At 37.1% G+C, this 23503-nt stretch overlaps 2 protein-coding genes across 3 annotated transcripts in view; one reads left to right on the top strand and one right to left on the bottom strand.

Moving 5' to 3' along the window:
* Nucleotides 1-2401: 2401 nt before the first annotated feature.
* KLHL31 (kelch like family member 31) overlaps nucleotides 2402-23503 on the top strand; it is a 97589-nt gene continuing 76487 nt past the window's right edge. The window contains exon 1 of one of the 2 annotated variants that reach the window (XM_072642482.1): nucleotides 2402-2535. The gene's annotated coding sequence lies outside the window, so the exon portion shown is untranslated. Of the gene's footprint in view, nucleotides 2536-2564; nucleotides 2879-23503 lie in introns of those variants that run through there. The other variant, XM_072642481.1, reaches the window with a different exon arrangement.
* LOC140526341 (elongin-A-like) lies at nucleotides 7690-19118 on the bottom strand. Its single transcript, XM_072642484.1, has 7 exons — nucleotides 19032-19118; nucleotides 16322-16373; nucleotides 16035-16132; nucleotides 12107-12287; nucleotides 10467-10575; nucleotides 8993-9102; nucleotides 7690-8046 (listed from the first exon to the last, which is right to left on the bottom strand). The coding sequence occupies exons 2-7, from the start codon at nucleotides 16371-16373 to the stop codon at nucleotides 7973-7975; spliced, it is 624 nt and encodes a 207-aa protein (XP_072498585.1). The 5' UTR covers nucleotides 19032-19118; the 3' UTR covers nucleotides 7690-7972.

Below are 23503 nucleotides of genomic sequence, written 5' to 3'. Positions count from 1 at the left end.
AATTGTGAAAGATATCTCTTTTTCTGTCCCTCTAATTTGTTAATGACACAATAGTGATAAGGTCTGAACCTGTGATTTCATTGGTATAGGGCACTCCTAGATGATAAAACTCACTCTATTAATTTTAGATAGCACCTTGTCTTCATCATGTACCCTTAGAGAGTTGCCTAGGAACTGAAAAGTTAAGTGAGTTGCCCAGGGTCACACAATCAGTATGTGCCAGAGATAGGCCTTGAATCCTAGTTGTTGGTCTTTGGTTGGTTACTTTTTATTTTATTTCTAGGCCAACTCTCATATGCTGTCTCAACAGAATTTAATAAAGGCAAACTGAAGTGCAAAGGTTTATTAACACGGAATGAACCTGTTAACTAATGGCTGCCTGAGTTAGGACAAAGACCCAGAGGAGGAGATGCAACTCCTTTGTCTAAACATAGTACAAAGAACAGAACTGGGTAGGTGAAGAAAATAAAGCAGTTGGTGATGGGGTTGGCAACACAATTGGCTGGAAAATGGGAATGAGAAGCTAGCAATAACCCCCTCTTTCCCTCCTGTCACTAAGAAATGTTCTTTGTTTGTGAGTCTACCTGTAAGTTTAGAGATAGTGCACCAGATTTCTTTGGATAGCAAACCAGACATTCTTGAAGGATAGCTTGGTGGTGTGGAGATGTTAGACTAGACTCCCTGATGCCCACCTGCATCCCTCAAGGATAACAGATTTCCTTGAGGAAAGAATAAAGCAGTGATTAGCAGGAGAACTGAACTTCTAAACTTAGATCATAGGCAAAGAGACAAAGAAACGCAGCTTGAGCTGTCATACAGAATGGGGCAGTAATACAAAATAGGATCAATCACAGAATTAAATCAACTATAAAATGATGCAGAATCAATCTAATTTCTTCAATGCATGCTCTCTCTATTCATGTGATCTTTTATATCAAGGTTCTGATCCATTTGGAGCTTAGGGTAGCATATTTCACAACATCTTAGGTGTGAGATATTGTATTAAAATGAATTTCAGCCTGATTGCTTTCCAATATTCCCACCAGTTTTTAATGATTGATTATCCCAGTAGATGGCATCTTCAGGTTTCTACGCTTTTGGCCCTTGAGCTTGTGTCTGTAATCTGTCCAGCTAGGTGGTGCTGTGGGGCAGCAAGGTGGCACAGCAAGTAAAAGGCTGAGCCTCAAGTCAGAAAAACTCATCCTCTTGAGTTCAAATCTGGTCTCCAACACTTACCATCTGTGTGACTTTGGGCAAATCACTTAACCCTATTTGCCTCAGTTTCCTCATCTGTAAAATGATCTGAAGAGGAAAATGGCAAACCACTCCAATATCTTTGCCAAGAAAACCCCAAATGGGGTGACTAAGAGGCAGTCACAACTGAACAACACCAACAAGTTCCATCATGTTTACTCCTGTAATACACTTATATTCTATATATTTCTATATGCTCCCATTGTAATTGGCCTAGTTCAGACCCTTAATTCTTCTAGAAAGAAACCTGGTGTAGGTTTTTAAAGTTAGAGTACCTTACTTTGAATCCTGGCTCCATCACCTAGGTGACATTGGGCAAGTCACTTAACTTTTTATGCGTCAGTCTCCTCAACGGTAACATGAAGGGACTAGGATTATTTGGCCAAAGTTCTGTACTGTTGTAAATCTCTAATCCTAGAACAGGGGTTTCAAACCTTTTCGTGTAAGAAATAAAACAAAACAGAAGAGGTTGGGATCCTTACATGAGAGTTGTAATTAGTATTCAATGATAACTAAAACAGAAATTCATTTTAAATCATTACTGAATTCATGGGAACTAGGTGGCACAGTGGACAGAGTGCTGGGCCTGAAGTCAGGAAGACTCATCTTTCTAAGTTCAAATACAACCTCAGACACTTACTAATTGTGTGACCCTGGGCAAGTCATTTAACCCTATTTGCCTCAAGTTTCCTCATCTGTGATATGAGTTGTGGAGAAGGAAATGGCAAACCACTCAAGTATCTTTGGGAAGAAAACCCCAAATGGGGTCATGAAGGGTTGAACACAATTGAAAAATGACTCAACAACTACATTTGTTAGTATATTGTATATTGTAGTATAAAGCCTGTGCTGTCTATATACCTCACAGGAACAAGATATTGTTGCTCTTGCTTTGAGAGATTGTTGTTGTTGTGTTTGTCCTTTGTTGCCGAAGAAGACCATGCCATCAGAGAAATGATGACATGACTTGCACGTGACTTTGTTTTGAGTGAGGGAGGGCTGTTCAGGTCACCAACCTCACTCCTCCTCTGGAGCCATCTGAATCCAATGACCAGACATTCATCAGGATGACTGGAGATGACCCAGGATGAACTGTGAAACCTTGACCCCTTAGATATATTCCAATGGAATGTAAAAAAAAACCCAGTCCTTTGCTGACAGGTTTTAAATAACAGCTGAAAATATTTTGCTCTGAAATGCATCTCTTTATGTAGTCAGAGATATCATGTATTTTATCTGGGCTCTGAAGATCTATGAGAAATCTACGGAGAGGACAAAAAGGTGATAAGAATGGACTTTGTTCTTTTGAGATCTATCTTGAGTTACTTATTTCACAAGAAAATCCTATAAAAAGAAGTTTATATAAAGAGAATTTGATGAAAAGTTTGTGAAGAGTTGAAAATTACAGTATAGTTTGGAAAGACTACTTTCTGTAATTATTAAAGAGAAGATAAATGGAAAAGATGAATCTTGTTTATTTCATGAGAAACTGAATTTAACTATTATCTTGAGAAAGAATATGAAGAAAATTCTTAAGAGGATTTAAACAGTGTCTGAAGTGAATTGAATGGAGTGAGACTATTTCTAGCCAAGTGAAAAAAATGAATCTACTGTAATATTGATGGTATGTGATGATATTTGCCATTGCCAACATATGGTAAATTGTTATGTGTCTTTGAGTCATTATTGCTTTCATTTGTTAATAAATTGCATCTGTATGTATTCAAAACTTTTGATATTTATAGATAAATAAGACTACCAGTTGGAAAGTTCTCTCTAGTTAAGTAATTAATATTTAACAACCTGGGGTAGGTCAAGTTAATGCGAAAGATTACAAATTTACAAGCAAGAAATAGTTCCAACATACTAGTAGATTGTTATAGAGTTCAGGGGGATAAAATTAAGTATATAGCAACAAATCCAGTGGTAGGCTGAAGACTGACCAGATCCCATAATAAATACCTTGCTACACTGGAGAATATGTATATATGTATATCATTACCTTGTTACAGTAGTTTTTTGTAATTGTTTTTTATCAATTGCAACATCAACATACATTTGGGGGGGAGGGAGGGAGAGTAATAAAAATGTCGTAGACATGTATTTGATTTCTAACAAGTCACTTAATGAGATGATGGCTACCACTGTTTCATAGCTTTCAGAGACTAGAAGTCTGGTTAAAGTGATTAATGTTTCAAAAGTGGATCTGGTCATACATAGTCAGTAGCAGATCCCTTTTCAGTCATGTAAAGGCCTTATCAGGCATTTTCCTCTATGAAGTCTTCTCTGATTCCCCTGAATTAGGATCATTTTTTCCTTCCCCAAATCTCTCCAGACACTTTGCGTGGACCTCTTCTTTGCATTTCCATACCTCATCTCTCCCTTGTATCAGTTGTTACTGTACCTGTTTCCCCACCCTGTTTATTAGATCATAAGTTCCTTGGGTCAAAACTATCTGTGTAGACCTAGTCCCTAACAGTTTCTTATAGAGGTGCGATGATTTTATGGAAAAAGTAGCACAGAAAATAAGAAACCCTACATTTCTTTTCTAATGATTATGTTAGTTTGGGTAGAATGTTAGAGAAAATTTTTTTTAATCTGGTAGATGTTTCTTATGACACTGAGGTTTTTTAGTCAGGATTTGTTGAGTACTCCATACACACAGCTATTGTTATTTTGCTGGGAATGTACTATAGACAGAGGAAATGTTTCTGTTCTTAGGGACTTCTGACTTCTGTAGAGGGATTACAAAAATTAATAAGAATAGGTCACCAAAGAAAGAGTACAAAGGGAGATACAAAGAAAAAATTTGTTGCTACTGTGTTTAATAAACATACACATACATATGTGATCTTTTTAAAAAAGCTAACAAGTTCACCATTTCATATACATTTCTTTCTTGTTCTTTGTATATTGAAATGTCTGCTTTCAACTGATTGTTAAATTCACAGTAGGAGTTATTTATTTAAGAATAAGGAAAAACAAAAAAGGAAGGAACATTTATCGCAATTGAATAAGAAGTGCATGTAAGAATGATAGAAAAAAAATCATCTTTAATTACATTCAACAGTAGAGAAAATACAAGCAGAGAAATAAAGACCAACAGACAAGGCTTTTAACTGTCTGACGATAAGCAATACATACATCACAGATCAACAGACAGATCCAACTGTCTGACCATTACATACATACATAGTTACCAGAGAGAGAAGCACCAGCATCTGGGTTTTCAAAGCTGGGGATTCCTTAGCAGCTGCCCAGAGTCTCATCTGGTATATGAATCTTCTTCCAAAGAGTAAGCCCCTAAGCAGAACCTCACCTCAGAGTATATACAGACTTTTCAGAGCCAAAAGGTATCACAACCCTTGTGCTTCAGTGCTTAATTAACAAAAGGTGTGAGCCTTCCTACAAAACAAGCTTCCCTTAAATGACTCCACTTGAGACCTATTAATGGGTGGAGAAGATCTTTAACTGTCATTACAACCATGACCAACCACAATCACTCAATCCACACTTATTAGGTGCCTGCTAGGTGCCAGGCACTATGCTAAAGTGCTAGATTCCAAGCAGCTCATGATGAAACAGGTTATCTACCTCCAGAAAGAGAACTGATGGACTCAGAGTGCAGACTGAAGCATACTTTCTTCTATTTCTTGCTTTTTCTTGCCCTTTTTGGGGGAGTGGGGTAGGGATATAGCTAATGCAGAAATTTGTTTTGTATGTCTATACAAGTTTTTAATGAGTTTTATTTTTCTTGCTTTCTCAATAGGTAGGGGAAGGGAGAACTGAAAATAAAATTGAATTTTTAAAGAGGTAGAAGGCTAAATTTGACTCATCTACAGATATGGATCCCTGCACATAAACAGATATTCTTTAAAACAGCAAAGGCCTCTATTACTGTTCACATGGAAAACCACAGTAGTCTAATCGACCTCACTGATTCCAACTGACCCCAACCCATCCCATATCCTACTGTAATACCTTCCTACAGCATAATCCTAATCAGGTGACTCCTCTGGTCAAATACCTTTAGTAATCCTACCTCCATCCCTCTCTTCTTTGCAAATCATTAAAGGTCCTTTAAGAAGTGGTAATAATCTATTTCCAGTCTGACTTCTACTAGTGACCTTATATATAAATGATGGTCATAATTGTCTGCTCATCATACTGGACTACTTGGGCTTTCCTGCCTCCATGCCTTTGTTTATGCTGTTTTTCTCATTGGAATGCTTCCTGCCTTCTCACTTAACCTCCTTGGGTCTCAATTTCCTTGTCTTTGAGGTGATGTGGTTCAACTTGGTGCCTTTTAGCTGTAGATCCATAACCCATCCCAATTTTTTCCCAACTTCCATCTGCAACTGCTAAAATCCTATGTATCCTAAAAGGTCTCATTTAAATATCATTGACTTCAATAAGTCTTTCCTGATTCATGAACTCCAACCTCAAAGAAAGGTTAAGATGAGAGAACATGACAATCTACCTAGAAAAGCACATTTATTTTGCCTATCCCTGATTTATCTCGCTATAGAATCTCACAAGCCTGGGAATTAAGAAATCTTAATCCCAGTCCTGGCCCTGTCATTAATTAGCTACAAAGCCTTTCTAGTTGCTTTACTTCTGGAGCCGTTTCCTCTGAAATGAGGGATTAGATGATCTCTATAGATCATATAAAGAGACAGCATGAAAGAATGAATAAGGAGCAGGACTTAGAATCAGGGAGACTTTGGGTGAAGTCTGAGCTCTGATATATGTTGGCTTGTGTGACCTGGCCAAGGTTGGTACAGATCTAGAGGAAATTCCCCTAATTCTCTAACCTTATAAAATCATGTCTTTCTCTCTGTCTTTCTCTGTTTCTCTGTCTTTCAGATTAAATGACAGAGCAGTTTATGGTCAATATTTGTACAGGAAAATTCATCTTCAAGGGATCCCCTTATAAAGTCAGAGATCTGATTTTTTTTAAAAGTCCCTCAAGTCATTTTATTTCTTAGCTTCTTCATTTGTAAAGGATGCACAATATTTCATACTTACATGAAGGGTAAGGAGGACCAGATGAGATAATGTATAAAAAGTTCCTTTGTACTCCATAAAAATACTACATATTTTGGCTACTATATGATACTATGACAACATTTTTTAGGAGGTGGGGGGACTGGTAGGTGGTGCAATGGATAGAGCAATAGAGTGCTGACTCCGGAGTCAGGATGACCTGAGTTTGAGTCCTGCCTCAGATACTTACTAGCTGTGTGACCCTGGACAAGTCACTTAACCCTGTTTGTCTCAGTTTCCTCATCTGTAAAGTGATCTGGAGAAGGAAATGGCAAACCATTCCACTATCTTTGCCAAGGAAACCCCAGATGAAGTCACAGAGAGTCCAACATGACTGAAACAACTCAACAACAAAATGACCGTGTTTTATTCATCTTTGTGCCCAAATATCAGCTGAATAAATTAGTTCAAACAATCTGAAACAGGTCAGTCTCTGCTTGCTGTCTTAAAGGTCAGAAGCATTTAAAGAAAAATCACTTAACAGGATTCTCTTCTATTCCCAGGGCCTTCTACCACTCTTAGTTTATTAATTTTTCAACCCTGGGTAACTCCTACTATCTGACTCCTCTGTTCCTATTCCTGGGCTATTGAACTAAAGAAAATCATGGATCCCACTGATTTCACCCACTGTAAGTTCATGATACAAAATTTCAATTGGATACTCACTGCTGTTCTGTTATCCTTCTATGTGACTCTTATGGACACCCTATAATCTTTCCCATAGAGATGGTAACAAATCTTTTCCTTTCAATGCCAACTTTCTTCAAGTAGTTGTCTACTAGGCTCATTAATACGATGTCAATAGAGCTGCTAACTATGCTTGCTGGAAAGCAATCTAGAATTATGCTTAAACAATAAGGTGGAGAATGAGAGAAGCAGCCCATCATCCTCTCTATATAAGGTTACATAATATACATGTGTTTCAAGGAACTATAATATTCTATTTTGGCATTCACTTTCTGTCCTAGTATTAAAACTTTGAGGTCTCCAATCTGTGAATAAGATGGGCCTCATCCAGCATCCTATAGTCTGGTGTACTGATTAGTTGATGTATTGGGTAGTTTTACTGATTTTTTTCCCTTCTTTTTTTTCTTTATTATAAGGGATAGCTTTCTGAGTAGAAAAGCGGAACATATTGAGAAATGAAAGTGATATAAAAATAAAATACATGAATACAAATTTTAAACTAAATAGACTTAACAGATTTAATCCCCTGGGAAAGCCCCAATTCTCCCCTAGAGTCATTGAATCAGCTAAAACAGGGTGAGTTTTGAAAGTCTGAGGCACCACATAACAGAACCACCATGTAAGTGCTTATGTGCCAGGCACCATGCTAAGTGTGACATGAGCCTAAAATGCTGAGAGTCTTAAAAATCAGAAGTGAGAACACATGAATTTGAGAATTTATTAGCAACACAAAAAAATGCAGCATTAAATGATCGAATCTCATCATATTCTCTGTCTTATCTCTTGGTCCACTCTATTACGAAGTAGCATTGTGGGAGTCCAAGGGAAAATGATATCTACTGGCAATCTCCTGTGCTTAAACTATATTTCATATATTGATCCTTGAGGTGGCTAACATCAACAAACAAAATTAACAAGATTACATTCTCTTTCTACCAAATTAGAAATACTAATCCAGTTCATACTGGATTAGCCCTTCTATCATTCAGAATCTGCTCTGCCATGGTCCAATGCGGTTCTTAAATGTCTTCAGGGATTTGGCCATCATAGGAGCAATTTCTATAAGAAAAAAAGACATCCAATGCTAAGGTTCTCAGTCTAGGAAGGACCCTAGAGATCATCTCTTGCTCTTAACCAATGTCTCAAATGACTAGACATAATAATAAACCACCACACTTCCCCCATCAATTCCTTCAGATACTCCAAAGCAGAAGGGTGATGGAAAGTGGGATGCATTTGGAGTCAGAGGACCTAGGCTCAAATCCTGACTCCGCAGCTGTGTGAGTGAGTTACTTCTTTCTAGTCCTTAGTTTCCCCATCTCTAGAATAAGGGGGAGTTGGGCTATATGTCTTCTAAACTTCTTTCCAGTTCTAAATCTGTAATGCTAAACCAATTTCTTCATTCTGTGAAGCATGATGATTATATTTTTCCCTTACCCAACTAAAGGCAAATTTGAACATTGTTAATGAAGGACTGAAATGTTCTGCCTGCCCTGAAAGACAATAGGAGTCACGCCCAGAGTTCCAAGGTGTGGGGAAGTCAGGTGTGACTTAGCTCTCCTTGTCACCATCCCCAAGGGTGTGCTTGTCAAAAAGATATTCTGTCATGCCAGCTTGGTGACATGATCATCCAGTTGTTTGATGGACTTTTCCTCTCCATTCACGTAGTGTACATCTGGAACCCTTTATACTAACTTGAGCCATGTTTTTTTAACTGGACTTAAGATTTCAATGACATGCAGATCACAGGGTGAGGAAACTCTTATCAGTGCAGATCAGGCCTATAATCGCTATAGTCTTAGAGAATTATCTGTAGCACGAAGTGTTTAAGGGGCTTGTCCAGGATCATGAAGTCAGTAAGTGCCAGACACAGGATTTGAAGTCAGGTCACCCTGCTTCTGAAGACAGCTCTCTAACCATTGTGCAATACTCCCTCTAAATAAGAACCATAATATCTGAAAAATGTGAGGTTTGGGGAGGAAGGCCTTAGTTGAGGCAGACTTACTTTTCATCTTTTTTCCATCTTGCTGTGACCTCCCAGAAACACTGGTATTTCCTGCTGCCACACTGTCTTTTCCGGAATCATTTATCTTTCTATTTCCCAGCGTCTTTTTGCTGTAGAGAAAAAATAGATTAACTTAATTTCCCTCCTTATAAAAAAGCAGGAGGAGGATGTGATAAGAGGTAGTAATGTGTTTATTGCATGATCTCTCAAGTCAATTAGACAATTACGTATCCAGGGATTAGCCCACCTTTCTCTCATTACTTTGCCAACATCACAGTCAGAGTGGTTAGAGGACAAAGTATCTCTCCAGCCTGGACATCAAAGGTAACAACAGGTTCTCCAGCAGGGTCCAGCCTAAATTTAGAGACTCCCTAGTCAATAGGCAGACTTCATTAGCAAAAACAATGATTAGCCTAATCATTGATTTCAAATTGGAAAGATTAGGTCAAATCTCTCCAAGGTGCAGCGCAAGAAAGAGATTTACCAAGGGAGTATGTATGTGTATGTGTATGTATGTGTGTGTCTGTGTGTGTGTGTGTGAAATGAGTAGAACATTTTTCTCTTTTCTATTTTATTTTCATTTCTGATAGCTCAGAGGCTATCGAATCCAACCCTCTCATTTTACAGAGGAGAAACTGAGACCCAAGGACATTATGTGACTTGCCTGAGGTCCCTCTAGTAGTAGGCAGATTGGGATTTGAGCTCATGTCCTCTAACACTAGAGTTGACTCTACTATGCCCTATACTACTATGTACTATACTACTATACACTACTTGCTTTCCAAATATATCCCTCCATCTTCTCTTGTCCAATGAACTAGCTGGCCTTGAGGTTCCACATTTTATAGTCTAGTTGAATTTACAGTTCCACCAACAGTTTATCAGTGTTCCTGTCTTCCCAATAGCTCTTTTCATAGCATGAAAATGATGAATGTTGGAAGAATGTATGTCATCTTTTGTTTATCTAATGAATATAAGTTGAAATCTCAAGCTGTTTTAACGTGCATTTCTCTTGTTATTAGTAATTAGGCTAATTATCATTTCCCCATAAAACCAGCAATATTCAAAACATCAAAGAGAAAAAAGTAGATTGGAATAGTGGAAAAAGCACTAAAGATAGAGAAGTAGATAGTATTCCCAGTTTGGCCACTGAGTGACTTTGGGAGAATTATTCACTTTTCCAGGGCCCAGTTTTCCCCTGAATAAGGATGATATGAGATAAAGTTGTAGAGTGCTTTGTAAACTATACATTATTATTCATCAGAAAATCCTTTTCTCCTGCATAAGGATGATATGAGATAAAATTGTAGAGTGCTTTGTAAACTATACATTATCATCCACCAGAAAATCCAGAGAGAGTAGGGAGCTAAGTACTGGAGGAGGAGTTAAAAAACTCAGATGAGATCCCAGAAATGAGCTATTTTTACACTCTTCCCTCCCACCCCAATTACACTAGTGTACTCATGATACTCACCTGGGTTTGTTAAAAGGAACTCTAGATGAGCCACGGTTCTCCGGATGACCCTTGAGGTCCCTAGCAGGTTTTGCCATACCCTGAACATAGGCCGTTTGGATCTGACGCCCTAAATAAAAGGGAATCAAGAGGAGTGTTAGTCTTAATATACCATGCGGCTGGTGTAGGTTTAGGGGCCAAGGACTTTGGGCTTTTTTCTCCCCTTCTAATGTACAGAAATATAAACAGTAATTTTGCTAGCCTAGAAAAGACCTTAAGTCTTTTGCAAATTTAATCACCAAATATGAACATTTCAATATGCAAAAATAAGAAAGGACTATTTAAGAAATATGAACCTTACATAGTACAATATACAAACAAACATGCATACAAACATAAATATATAATTTATATATATATGCATATGAATTTAATAAGATAGGAAACAAAAGGCTACTAAAGGATCAAACCCAGTCTAATTTCTGGGCATTATAATATTTCCAAACAAAATATGATTACTAAAAGTGAACAGAAAGTGAAGACAAAAGATCTGACCCAAATTTGCTCTTTAAGAAAAAAGGAGGAAGGGGATTTCCAGGAAATATACTAATGTGGAAAGAGTTCTGGCTTTAGAGTCAGAAGACCTGTGCTCAAATCCTGCCTCTGATGCTACTTTTTGTGTATGACCTTGTGTAAGTCTTTTAACCTCCCTGGGTCTCAGTTTCCTCATCTTTACAATGAAGGAGTTGGGTTAAATGGGCTCTGAGAGCCCTCCTAGCTCATATTTATGAATCTATTTTTCTGTTCAATTGTTCCAGAAAAAAATTTTGCTTATAACTGGCACAAAGGAAGTTATTTTTGATGACACCTATCTGGATTAAACACTAGCTATATGGCCTTGGTGAAATCATCTGACTTCCTTCAATTTCATTTCCTTCGTTTGAAAATGGAAATTGTAGATCTAGAAGGAGGAACCCTTGAGGCCAGCTAGTCTTCAGATCTTAAGAGGTTAAAGGAATTTCTCAAGTAGTTAATAGAGCGGTCAAGATTTAAACCAATGTACTCAAGCTCCCAGTCCAGCACACTATACAGGCCTATCTCACAGTGTTATTGTGAGGCTCAAGGAAGATAATATACAGAATTTTTAAACTTTGAATCATGCATTAATTATTGCTACCATTTTCTTGGATATGCAACAATCCTAGGAACAAATAAAAAAATCTCATATGGAATCCAATAAATACTTTGGAAAAAATTTGTCATGGTACCCATTCCCCAAAAAGGGCTTAATTTAAAAATAAACTAAAAATCAGTTTAAATAATACATTAGTGGTTTGTAACTACAGTTACATGTAACAAGGTAGGGTTTTTGCAGAGGGTGGAGACGAAAGGTGAATGTTCAGTGTAGTGATAAGTGATGCCAAAAAAATGAAGAAAAAGAAAAACCTTAAAGAACCATTTAAAAATAAACAGAAGTAAGCATAAGAAAGTTCATAAGGAAATACATTTTTAAAATGAGCTATAGGAGATTCATGGTTTCATCTTTTCCTATTTTTTTATATAAGGAAATGTTCATATTGGTTGATGCTTGTCATGTTTATATTAATGAAAAGGAAAATTCCAAAAGAAGAAGACAAGTAAAACCAAAAAATGTTAATTACCTTTGGGTTTTTTAGACTGGGACAAAATTATGTTCTTTGTGAGCGTCTTCAATTTTTGCTCTTTCTGATCAAAAAACCTAAAGTACATTTCACGCCATGATTCATCATCCTGCCTCTGCTCATTTTGAAATTCTCTCTGGCAATGCCTCTCCCACAAATGATCAGCCAGTTTGATAAAGGTCTTAGAAGAGGTGAAAAGCAAAAGAATTCCATTAATAACTCAACTTTTCCCAGCTTTCTGAGACATCATTTCATTTTTTAATAACATTTTTAACCAATTACATGTAAAGATAATTTTAACATGCTTTATTTTTTAAGTTTAAGTTCCAAATTCTTTCCTTCCCTCCCTTTCCTCCCCACTGCCTGTGACGGCAAGCAATTTGATATAGATCATACATGTGCAATCATGTAAAACATATTTCTGTATTAGCCGAGACACCATTTCAATGAATAACCTCACATAGTATACTAGGTAGGGTTTATCAGACTTGTCAGGAAGACCTAGATTCAAATCTTACCTCAGACACTTAGCTAGTTCTGTGATCCTATGTAAGTCATTTAATCTCTCTCAGACTCAGTTTCCCTATGTGTAAAATGAAGGTATTGGACTGTACAACCTCTAATGCTCCTTCCAGCTTTAAATCCATAATGCTCTAATCCTTAAGGTGCCAAGTTTTGACTTTTGCCTAAATGACAAAAATCACTTTGGTGTAATGGCATTTGTAGTTCAGCGGACCTGAGTTTGACTCATGGCTTTGCTTCAAAATGATGCCTTCTGGCTCTAAAATTCTTATAATTCTGCAATTAACCAAACCATAGCACATCCTAAGCTGTATGGCCTCTTATATACAAGGTTAAAGAGGGGATTGAGTAGAGAAACCAATCTGCATTTAACTTTAGAAAAGACCCTAAAGATATTTTTGCTTTATAAATAAATTGGATCTAAAAGTAAGATTTTACTTAGACTTAGTTTTGTAAGATTATGACTCTGTAGGTGATTATTAATATCTCTACTTTATCCCTACACCTGTGAAAGATAGGATGGTAGAGATAGAAAGCAGGTCTAAGCATCAGAGGATTTGGATGCCACTTCTGACACCTAGTAGCTATGTGACACTGGGAAATCACTTAACCCCTTAGGACTCTAGGCAACATTCTAAGGCTTTATCAGTTACAGGGAAGGTGCCAGCCAGGGAAGGTTCCACACAGGCAGCTCCTTACACCAATGAATTCACAGGTTCAGTCCCTATCCCTGGCACAGAGTATGGACTTAATAAATATTGGACAGATTGAATTGAAGCATGACTAAAAATTAAACTATTTTCATGTTACACAAAGGAAATGGCCTTGATATTTTTACAGCCACATTTTATGTCAAATACCTGAGTTTTCTGTCATAATAAACATACAAAAATATTCCATAGAGGTATGGAGGTGGCACCATGGTTAGATCACTGGACCTGGAGTCAAAAAGACCTGAGTTCAAATCCTACCTTAGACACTTACTAGCTGTGTAACCCTAGACAAGTCACTTAACCTCTGCTTACCTCAGTTTATTCATCTATAAAATAAGGATTTTAATAGCACCTCCCAAAGTTGTAAAGATAAAATGAAATAAAATTTATAAAGTGCTTTGCAAACCTTTAAGTACCATATAAATTTAACTTTTATTATTATTTTGAAATAATCAATAATAACTTCATTTTGCCTTAAGTTCCTTATCTGTAAAACAGGGATAGAGCTGCATCTACATCCTAGGGTTGATGAGAGAATAAAATGAAATTGTACTTGTAAAACACTTTGCAAACTAAAAGCATTATATATAAATATTAGCTAGTGTTCTTATTCCTGTTTTTGTTACTTCTTGTTATTATTCAGTCACATCCAACTCTTCATGTCCCTGTGGACCACGTTGTCCATGGAATTGTCTTGCCAAAGACACTGGAGTGGTTTGTCATTTTCCTCTCCATTGGATTTAGGCAAACAGAGGTTAAGTGACTTGCCCAGTGTCTGGGGCCACATTTCAACTCGGGTCTTCTTGATTTCAGGTCCAGTGCTCAATCCATTGCATATCTAGCTGCCCCTGTTGCAGTTACTACTCATCATTTAAAGGAGATAGTTCTAAAAAGAATCATTGTAATAGAAATATTTGGCTCTCAGGATAGGCTGATCATAGGAAAATAAGAACAGGTAGAGCCACAGAACCACAAATAAGCTTTATTCATACTATGGTGCTAGCTCACACTGGTACAGCATTTTTGCCAACCTTAACATGTTTTCTTTACAACAGCCCTGCTGGTAGTTCAAGCATTATTATCCCTCAGTTTTCCAGATATGTAAATAGAGGGTCAGAGGGTAGAGTGAAAAAAATGTTGGATTTGGAGAATGAAGACCTAGGTTTGAATCCAGGGTCAGCAACTTACTCTCTGTGAAACCTTACTGAGTCTCATATCAGCATCAATAGTAGTGTTGTCTAGAGTGAGCGTCATGGCACCTGACCAATTGGAGTCAGAAGATGGGTCATATCCCATCCTCCTGAGATAGCCAATAATTTATTTCATCTTTGTGGTACAATGTAGAGCCCTTGCTCTGGAGTTACAGGACCTGGATTCAAATCCTTTCTCTCAAGCTTACTACCTGTCTGATCTTGGGCAAGTCACTTGAGTTTCCTCATCTGTAAAAAGAGGGCACTGAAGTGACTGAGCAATAAAACACATATCGATCTTAGGGCAACTTGGTGGCTAGAAGGGCATGGACCTGGAGTCAGAAGGCTCATCATCCTGAGTTAAAATACAGCCTCAGACACTTACTGATTGTGAGACCCTGGGCAAGTCACTTAACCCTCTTTGTCTTGGTTTCTTCGTCTATAAAATGAGCTGGAGAAGGAAATGACAAACAACTTCAGTATCTTTGCCAAGAAAACCTTAAATAGGGTCACAAAGAGTCAGATGTGACTAAAATGACTGAATTACAATAAGAAAATAACAACATAAAGGTGTCAGACTAGATGGTCTCTGAAGTCCTTTCTAACTCCCTGGAAGCTTAGGGTGACTCCCAGCTCTAGAGTTAGGATGTCATTCTTTTTCTTTTTTGTGTATGCTTTTTATAATTTACATAATAATGATGATAACTAACATTTACATGTTGCTTTACACTTTATGTGTGTATGTAAAATGAATATATGTTCTCTCATTTGATACAACCCTGTGAGGTAGGGTATTCCCATTTTACAGATGAGGAAGTTGATGCTGATAAAGGTTAAGTGCTCATGGTCACACCACTAATAAGTGGCTGAGGCAGAATTCAAACTCAGTTTCTTAACTTCAAGAACAACTAATCTCTCCACTGTAGGTATACTACATGTATACAGTTTATAAACATATATGTGTACACATATGTTGGTGGAGGCTCAAAAATTTTTACTGATGTGATCAAAAAAATTAGGAGGCATTTTAATAGCAAGTGAGGGGGGTTGAATTAGAAGTCCCTTACAGCTCTCTATGATCTTTTGACTCTAATCAGGTCTTCTAACTCTAAGTCAGACTTGACACTAGCAAACTGCCACCTAGGTAGGCTAGCACCTTGGTGAATGATGGAGCTCAGCAAAATTCAAACTGGACTTTATTCTTCTCTAAATTGTATGAATTCAGGTGATACGAAAAAACAGAGAGCTATTTAGCTCTGTCAAATTCCCCAGTGAAATATCTCCCAGTATATCAGGACTTTACTAAGATGGCTTGGGAGTGTGTAGGAAAATACTTAGAAAAGCCATAGGGATGCTGAAACCCACTATCTCTTAATTTCAGGAAAACCCAACTTCCAGTTTTCACAAGGGAAAATAAGGGGGTTGTTGTTTCTTCCCCCCGCCAACTGGTTCCATTCAAACAGTCATTAGAAAGTCAAGTCATACATCTCAGACAATGTTTACCGGATTATAATCCTCTACTTGTGACAACTGTTTGGGGGTGCAGCATTCCAACACTGGTTCAAGGATGTCAAAGGGGACACCACCAACTTCATGGAGCACTGGAAAACAACACAGAAGACTTTAGATTCCCTGAGTATTCTTCAATTCCAGTCATTATTCTACTTAATCCAGATTAGCTTTTTCTGGGGAGTACGTATGAAACAGAATGAACTCTACAGAGAAAGGATTTTGGATTGTGGACTGATGGATGGGTAACTACATAGTAAGAAACATGAAAAAATACTTACAATCAATATTATTTTGAAGTACATGGATACACTGTTTGTATAAAGAAAGCATCTGTGGGAGAGAAACCATTTTAGATCCTGAAAGAACATGCATTTTCAAAATCAGTCTCCAGCCAATGAATTGACCAGAATCACTGCCTGGACAGTGCTAAACTGCTGGTGTTAGACACCATTATGTCTCCTTTGATATTGTCCCTACTGGGGCTTCCAGGTGGCCTAGTGGAAGGAGCAGGGCCAAGAAGACCTGAGTTCAAATAGCTGTGTGACCCTGGGCAAGTCAGCTGTTTGCCTCAGTTTCCTCAACTGTAAAATGAGTATAACTGCACCTACCTCAAAGAGTCATTGTGAGGGTAAAAGAAAATACTTATAAAGCACTGTATCAGTAAGGATCCCGGCACACACAGGAGGGCCTGCTACACAGGCTCTTAGATCTGATTTTCTAAAAGGAAAACAACTTTGAGGGATCAACAATCACTTAAATCAAGCACATATATCATTCACTTAGTTCAGGGAGAAAAGTCAGCACCCTGAACTTCAGAGAAAATACAGAAAAATAAAGACCAACCAACAGACAGGGTTTCCAACTGTCCAACCATAAGCAATACATATGTAGTTACCAGAGAGAGAAGCATCAGCATCTGGGTTTTCAAAGCTGGGGGCTCCTTAGCGGCTTCCCAGAGTCTCATCTGGCACACAAACCTTCTTCCCGAAACTAAGCCCCAAAGCAACACCTCACCTCAGAGTGTACATATATATGTATATATATATATATATGTATATATATACAATATATCATATTATATATAATATGCATATTATATATAATATTATATATACAATATATCATATTATATATAATATGCATATTATATACACTCTTCAGAGCCACAGAGCAGGACCCTCTGACCCAGTGCCTCAGTGGAAATCAACAAAAGGTTTTGAGGCCTTTTAATGGATGGGGAAGGTATTTAATTCTTCTCCCCACCTTGCATTAACCTTGCATTAACATTACAAATGCTTGGCACATCCATCTTAGATTCTATATAAATGTCAATTTTCTTCCCTTCTCATTCCCTCTATCCCCTGCCCCAAGCCATAGTTAGGTCCTTGATAGATCCTTCAGTGTGGTTATAACTTAATCTAATCCAGTTAACCCACAGAGCTACATAAGTAAAATTCTGACCACCCCCACCCCCACCAATATAATTCCCCAATAATCCTATGGCACTGGCCAATAAGCCTCCCCCCATCTCAATGTACACACACACGTGCACACGTGTGCACATGCTCATACACACATTTTTCATTTTGGGTGGGAATGAGTAACTCAGGATGAGTAGGTGTGGGTGGGTTGTGATGACATCATCTTTTCTTCCAAACTCCCCTCTTTCCCATTTCCTCCATCATCCTTGATTTGAGGATCATAATCTATAATCCTATGACTTTCAATGGGATGTGTCTCTTAAGGTGTCTTCCTAATGTCTCAAACAATAATAATAGCTAGTATTTATATAGTGTTTCAAGGTTTGCAAAGCAACTAACAAATATTATACCATTTTGTTCTCACAATAACCCCTGGGAGCTAAGTGCTATTATGATCATAATTTTACAGATTAGAAACCTAAAGCAGACAGAGTTTAAGTGACTTACACAGTGTCATACAGTTAGTTACTATCTGAAGATAGATTTGAACTCAGGACTTCCTGATTCCAGGCCCAGTACTTCATCCTTGTAACATCTAGCCACAAAAAGTAACGTCCCCACACTGAGTTCATTTTCTCATCTCTCTTCCCAATTTTTTATTTGATGTTAATTGCACTAGCATCCCAATTTACCTAGGATTAAAAATCTCAGGGACATTTTTGGATGTGGGCAGGGTGGGGATGAGGTAGTGAAGGAGAAGGAAGGCTCAATCATCAACACTCATCCACTGTGCTTCTCTTAATAATAATAGCTTACACTTACATGAAGACATCTAAATGGCTCAGTCGATAGAGAACTGAACGTGGAGTCAGGAAGACCTGAGTTCAAATCCGATCTCAGACACTATTAGCTGCATGACCCTGGGCAAGTCACTCAGCTCTGCTTGTCTCAGTTTCCTTATCTGTAAAATAAGCTGGACAAGGAATTGGCAAACCACTTCACTGTCTTTGCCAAGAAAATCACAAATGGGGTCATGAAGAATCAGACATGACCAAACAGCAATTTTTGCATAGTAGTGTCTGCAAAGGACTATCTGTATTTTACTTCATTTGATTCTTACAACAGTCTTGCGAGAAAGCTACTATAATTCCCACTTTACAGGTGAAGAAACTAAGGCTAAGATGTCAATCAATTTGCCCAGGATCACACAACTAGGAAGCAACTGAGAAAAGATCCAAAACCAGATCTTTCTGATTCCAAAGCTAGAACTCCATCTACTAAGTTATCTCTGTAGTATCTCTTCTATCCATCCCTCCTCCTCTATCACACTAACACAATTCTAGTTCAAGTCCTCATTGTCTCTCGCTTAGATAAGAAAACCAGTCTCCTTGCCTCCAGTTTCTCCCCTCTGAAACTGAGACTTTGCACAGCTGCCAGTCTTCCTAAAAAAGACAGCTAATTCCAGCACTCCTCTGCTCTAAAACAAACCTTCATTGTTTTCCTCTAGAATAAACTATAAACTCCTTAGCTTCACATGAAATACTTCCATAACTTGACCCCTACTTGCCTATGAAGCTTTAGTTCATTCTTTTTTCCCTTCTGGTACTCTGTGATTCAGCCAAAGTGGATGGCCGATTGTTTTCTGATTTCCCACTGCCATCCCACCTTTATGAAGTCACATTGGTGATTCCTGCCTGTCTGTGGAAATTCTTATCTTCCTTTAAAGCCCAACTCATGTACTATTTCTACCATGAAGTCTTCCCTGATTTCCTGTCCTATTCCCCCTTCATATATCTACTTGAAAATGATTCTTTCCCTTCTCAGATATTATATGAGTTTGCCTGGACCTCTGACTTACCATTTTAAAATTCTACTTTATATCCTCTCTCCATTCTACAATATAGATTTTTAACAACATGGACTTTTAACAATTTATGTACTTATGTAACGAAAAGGACTTTTGACAATTTCTAACTACACTGGCCAATTAACGTTAGATGCGGTGTATTAAGCATCTCTGATAAGTTACCTCAAAAGTGATCATTGCTTCTGATTTGCCTATTTTAAGTGAGTCTCAGATTTTGTTTAAAGTTCTAGAAAGCAACATGAGAACTATGGATCACATGTCTAGAATTGGAAGGGATTTCAAAGGTTATCTACTCTAATTCTCTGGTTTTATAAACGAAAATTTCCAGCAAGCAGTTGACAATGAGGTTGGTACTCCAAATATAAAATCTTTGTCAAGCCAGTGAACTGAAAATCCACTAGAGGAAATTATCCTTATTCTTATGGAAACAAGTGGATCTATGAATTCAATGTTCCTTCCAACCATATGCCATCCATGAGTGCTCATTCAAAGATGATAATTACCTATATCTTGCCACTGAAGTCCGATGACTCTGGAGGAGAGAGTGAGGCTGTGTATATGTATATATTTTTATATGTGTATACATGTATGTATATATGTATATAAATATATCTGCACTTAATTGTACTTTCTTGGGGGAGGAAGGGAGGAAAAAGAATAAAGCAAAAAGTGAACATCAGAGAACAAAAGAAAACTTACAAAGAAGGAATGATGGACAGCTCTCAACATAATGCATAATATTTATTATACTGACTTCCTTGAAATAGAAATTTATTACTGTATATTTTGAATCCTCTCTTAAATTCGGCTGTGCACATGGCAATGTCTTTTTTTCTTTTCTTATTTTGTATTTAAGTTTAAAGTAAATTAATTTTTTTAAAAATCACCTCCAATTTATCCTATTTGGGGCTCTGTGTGTGTGTATATGTGTGTGTGTGTACATACACAAAAGAACTCTTAAACAGAAACTAAGCAAATACATTTTCTGCCTTTCTTTGTATTCCCAGTATTTAGTATGGCATCTCACAGATAATAAATACCTAATAAATGTTTACTGACTTGAACCTAGCAACGCTCATGGGAAATGTTAGCAATAACCACCATGAAAATAGTTGTAATTTTAAGTATCAAAACATGTTGCAGAGGATAAAGTTGAGAAATTCTGGGAAGAAATTGTCAAGATCCTTCATACTATATGTGTGTGTGTATGTATGTATACACAATATACTTATGTGTATTTTATACATATATATGTGTATGTAATAAATGTATCTTATTATTCTGCAACTTCTATTCAAGAGCAGACACCAGGAAGGATAATGAAATAGGAACCATAGTTTGGAATAAGAAATGAGACAATTCAGAGGCTTTAAGACTACTCAGAAACTTCATGAAATAAGATAAAATATTAAATTAGGAATTAATAGCACTAAAAAAGAAGATAAAGAAAAGAAAAATAAATTCACTATACCTTATTTGAAACCTGGAAAATCTATAACCTTCTACCTTCTTGATCAAATTTATTTCAGAACTAGCTGCGAAGTCAGCTCAAGTGAAGAAACTCAATGTACAACAAAGGTCAAAAGTCAATATCAAATTGATAAAAAAAAGAATTTTTTTTTTAAAATGAGAAGATGTGCAACTCTAACCTGAACCACTTAAACAAAACTTTTGTCTCTGAAATATGGCTACTGAACGATAGTCAAGACAATGGTTATAATTACTGCTATTTCTTTGTTGATTTCTTTAAACAGAAGTCTAAAGAGCCTTGGTATTAGACTTGATCTCCATGTGGAATAGAGAAAAATGGTAGCCAAGAGCAACACCGGTTCTTATTAAGAGTTGACTCACAAGGTGATCTATAAAACATTCTAGCAATTGCCAAAGACAGAAGATAATGTCAAGAAGTAGTGAATGGGAAGCCAGACCATCTCAATAACATTTATAAATGAAATTGTAAGATGGAAAAGAAGCATATTAATTCTATGTTGCTTCTTTCAAAGTTTCTATGTTGATCTATTCTCAAAATTTGATAGAACAAGTACATTTGAACTTTAATTCTTCAGTGCCCAAAATTCCCAATGATGAAGTAGAGATGACACTCAAAAAAAGAAAGAAAGGAAGAAAGAAAGAGAGAGAGAAATAGAGATAGAAAGAGAGAGAAAGAAAGAAAGAAAGAAAGAAAGAAAGAAAGAAAGAAAGAAAGAAAGAAAGAAAGAAAGAAAGAAAGGAAGGAAGGAAGGAAGGAAGGAAGGAAGGAAGGAAGGAAGGAAGGAAGGAAGGAAGGAAGGAAGGAAGGAAGGAAGGAAGGAAGGAAGAAAGAAAGAAAGAAAGAAAGGAAGGAAGGAAGGAAGGAAGGAAGGAAGGAAGGAAGGAAGGAAGGAAGGAAGGAAGGAAGAAAGGAAGAAAGAAAGGAAAAAAGAAAGGAAGAAAGGAAGGAAGAAAGAAAGGAAAAACTAGAGAAGAAGCTAGATAGAACTGAATAAATCTGTATAGAAGGAAAATTATTTCAGGCTAGAGTTGTATTCATTATCTTCTTTCTTTGAATCTATCCAGGGATAGATTCCCAAGGTCTCAGAGAGGAAGATTACCAAAGAAAAGAATAAGAAAAAAATCACAGAAGAATTAAATTAAAACATTTATTAAGTGTTATGTATTGAACATTATGCTAAGCTTTGAGGATACAAATACAAAAATAAAAACAGGCTTTTCCCTCAAGGAACCTGCATTATAATTGGGAAGACAACATACAAAGAAGATCCGTGACCAAGGAGGAACACTGTAAAGCTAAAGGAATGATGGGTAAGGCCTTAGGGGAGTAGACTGAAACTTCATTTCCAAAAATAATAGTAGTTCATTTGATCTAGATAGCAGAATGGGAAGGAGGAGAGGCATGCTTAAGTCAAGGCTATCCAGAAGATTTCTATGTATATAGGAAGAAAGAACAGTAATGTTCCTGTTTCTGACCCTTTTTATCCAATGAATGTGCTCCTGTAATGCTCTTCCAACTTCCCCATTGTCATCTTTCCTTTTAGAGTTTAATCTATTGGTTGTTTGAAGCTACAAAATCATGTGTAGTTGTCATAAGGATTCCACGGTATTAACCCCGTGTCCTATTTGCTCTGAAGAAAATTATTGTAATGACCTTTGGATGGAGTAGCTACTTTAACAATGTATAGCAATCAGTGCCCAAGATATAAAAGTTGCCTGGAAATCCCTGAATTTCCACCATAACCTTCCTCCTGGATGTTCTACCTTGCTGCCATATCTGGACTCAGCTTCCCATTAGGTATTGATAAAGCTTGATCTCAATCAGTGCAAAAAATGAATCCCCTTACTGGTTGCATTATTCAAATTCTCTCTGCATATTTCTTCTAGGATGGAGCCATTTGCCATGTTTTACATAATTATAATTTTGAATACTATATGAATTGGAATACATGCAAGCACTTCAGGGAATTCATTATTCACTCTACTGGGGACCTAGCCATACCTTCTCCCAAAAGGCACCCAAGAAATCTAATTATTCATGTATTTTTCTCATAAGCACAAAATCTGTATTAAGGGTGCCTTTTGTAGAAAAATAGAAACTGTAATAGTCAGACTTACGTAGACTATTTACTATAGAAGATCACAACTTCAAAGTCACACAATTGACTAAAGTACAATGAGTGCAGAATCTCACTGCTTGTTGATTTTTTAAAAAGAAGTGGGGAGAAAGGGAGGAAAGAAAATTTTCCTAGAGATTACAAAGTTTTTTTTAATGCTGTTTGTGGATGACCCTATACTAATTTTCTCATGTCCAAGATTACTGGAGGGTGTGTTCAATTAAATCTATCTGTGGTCACTCAAAAAATTGCTTTAATAATCTGAACAGGAAAAACAAAGGTGGCTAAAAATGTACATTCCTCAAATTATACCCAGAGGCTCCATGTCATAGAACAAAAAGTGTCAGAGTTGGTATCAAAAGCCCAAGGTTTAGATTTTGCTTCTGACGCTTGCTCCCTGTGTGATTTTAGACAAGTAATTAAACCTCTATGGGTCTCAGTTTATTCATTTGTAAAATGAAGGAGTTGACTTCAGTGACCTCCAAGGATGCTCCTAGCTCTGAATGGGTGGGATCACAGAATGAGTAGTCCGTTGAGTTAATATGTGTTTATTGTTCAGTTGTT

The sequence above is a fragment of the Notamacropus eugenii genome, chromosome 2, assembly GCF_028372415.1.
Source record: "Notamacropus eugenii isolate mMacEug1 chromosome 2, mMacEug1.pri_v2, whole genome shotgun sequence".
NCBI classification, from domain to species: domain Eukaryota; kingdom Metazoa; phylum Chordata; class Mammalia; order Diprotodontia; family Macropodidae; genus Notamacropus; species Notamacropus eugenii.
The sequence above is the reverse complement of the archived record's forward strand: the minus strand, read 5'-3'. Positions and strand labels throughout refer to the sequence as shown.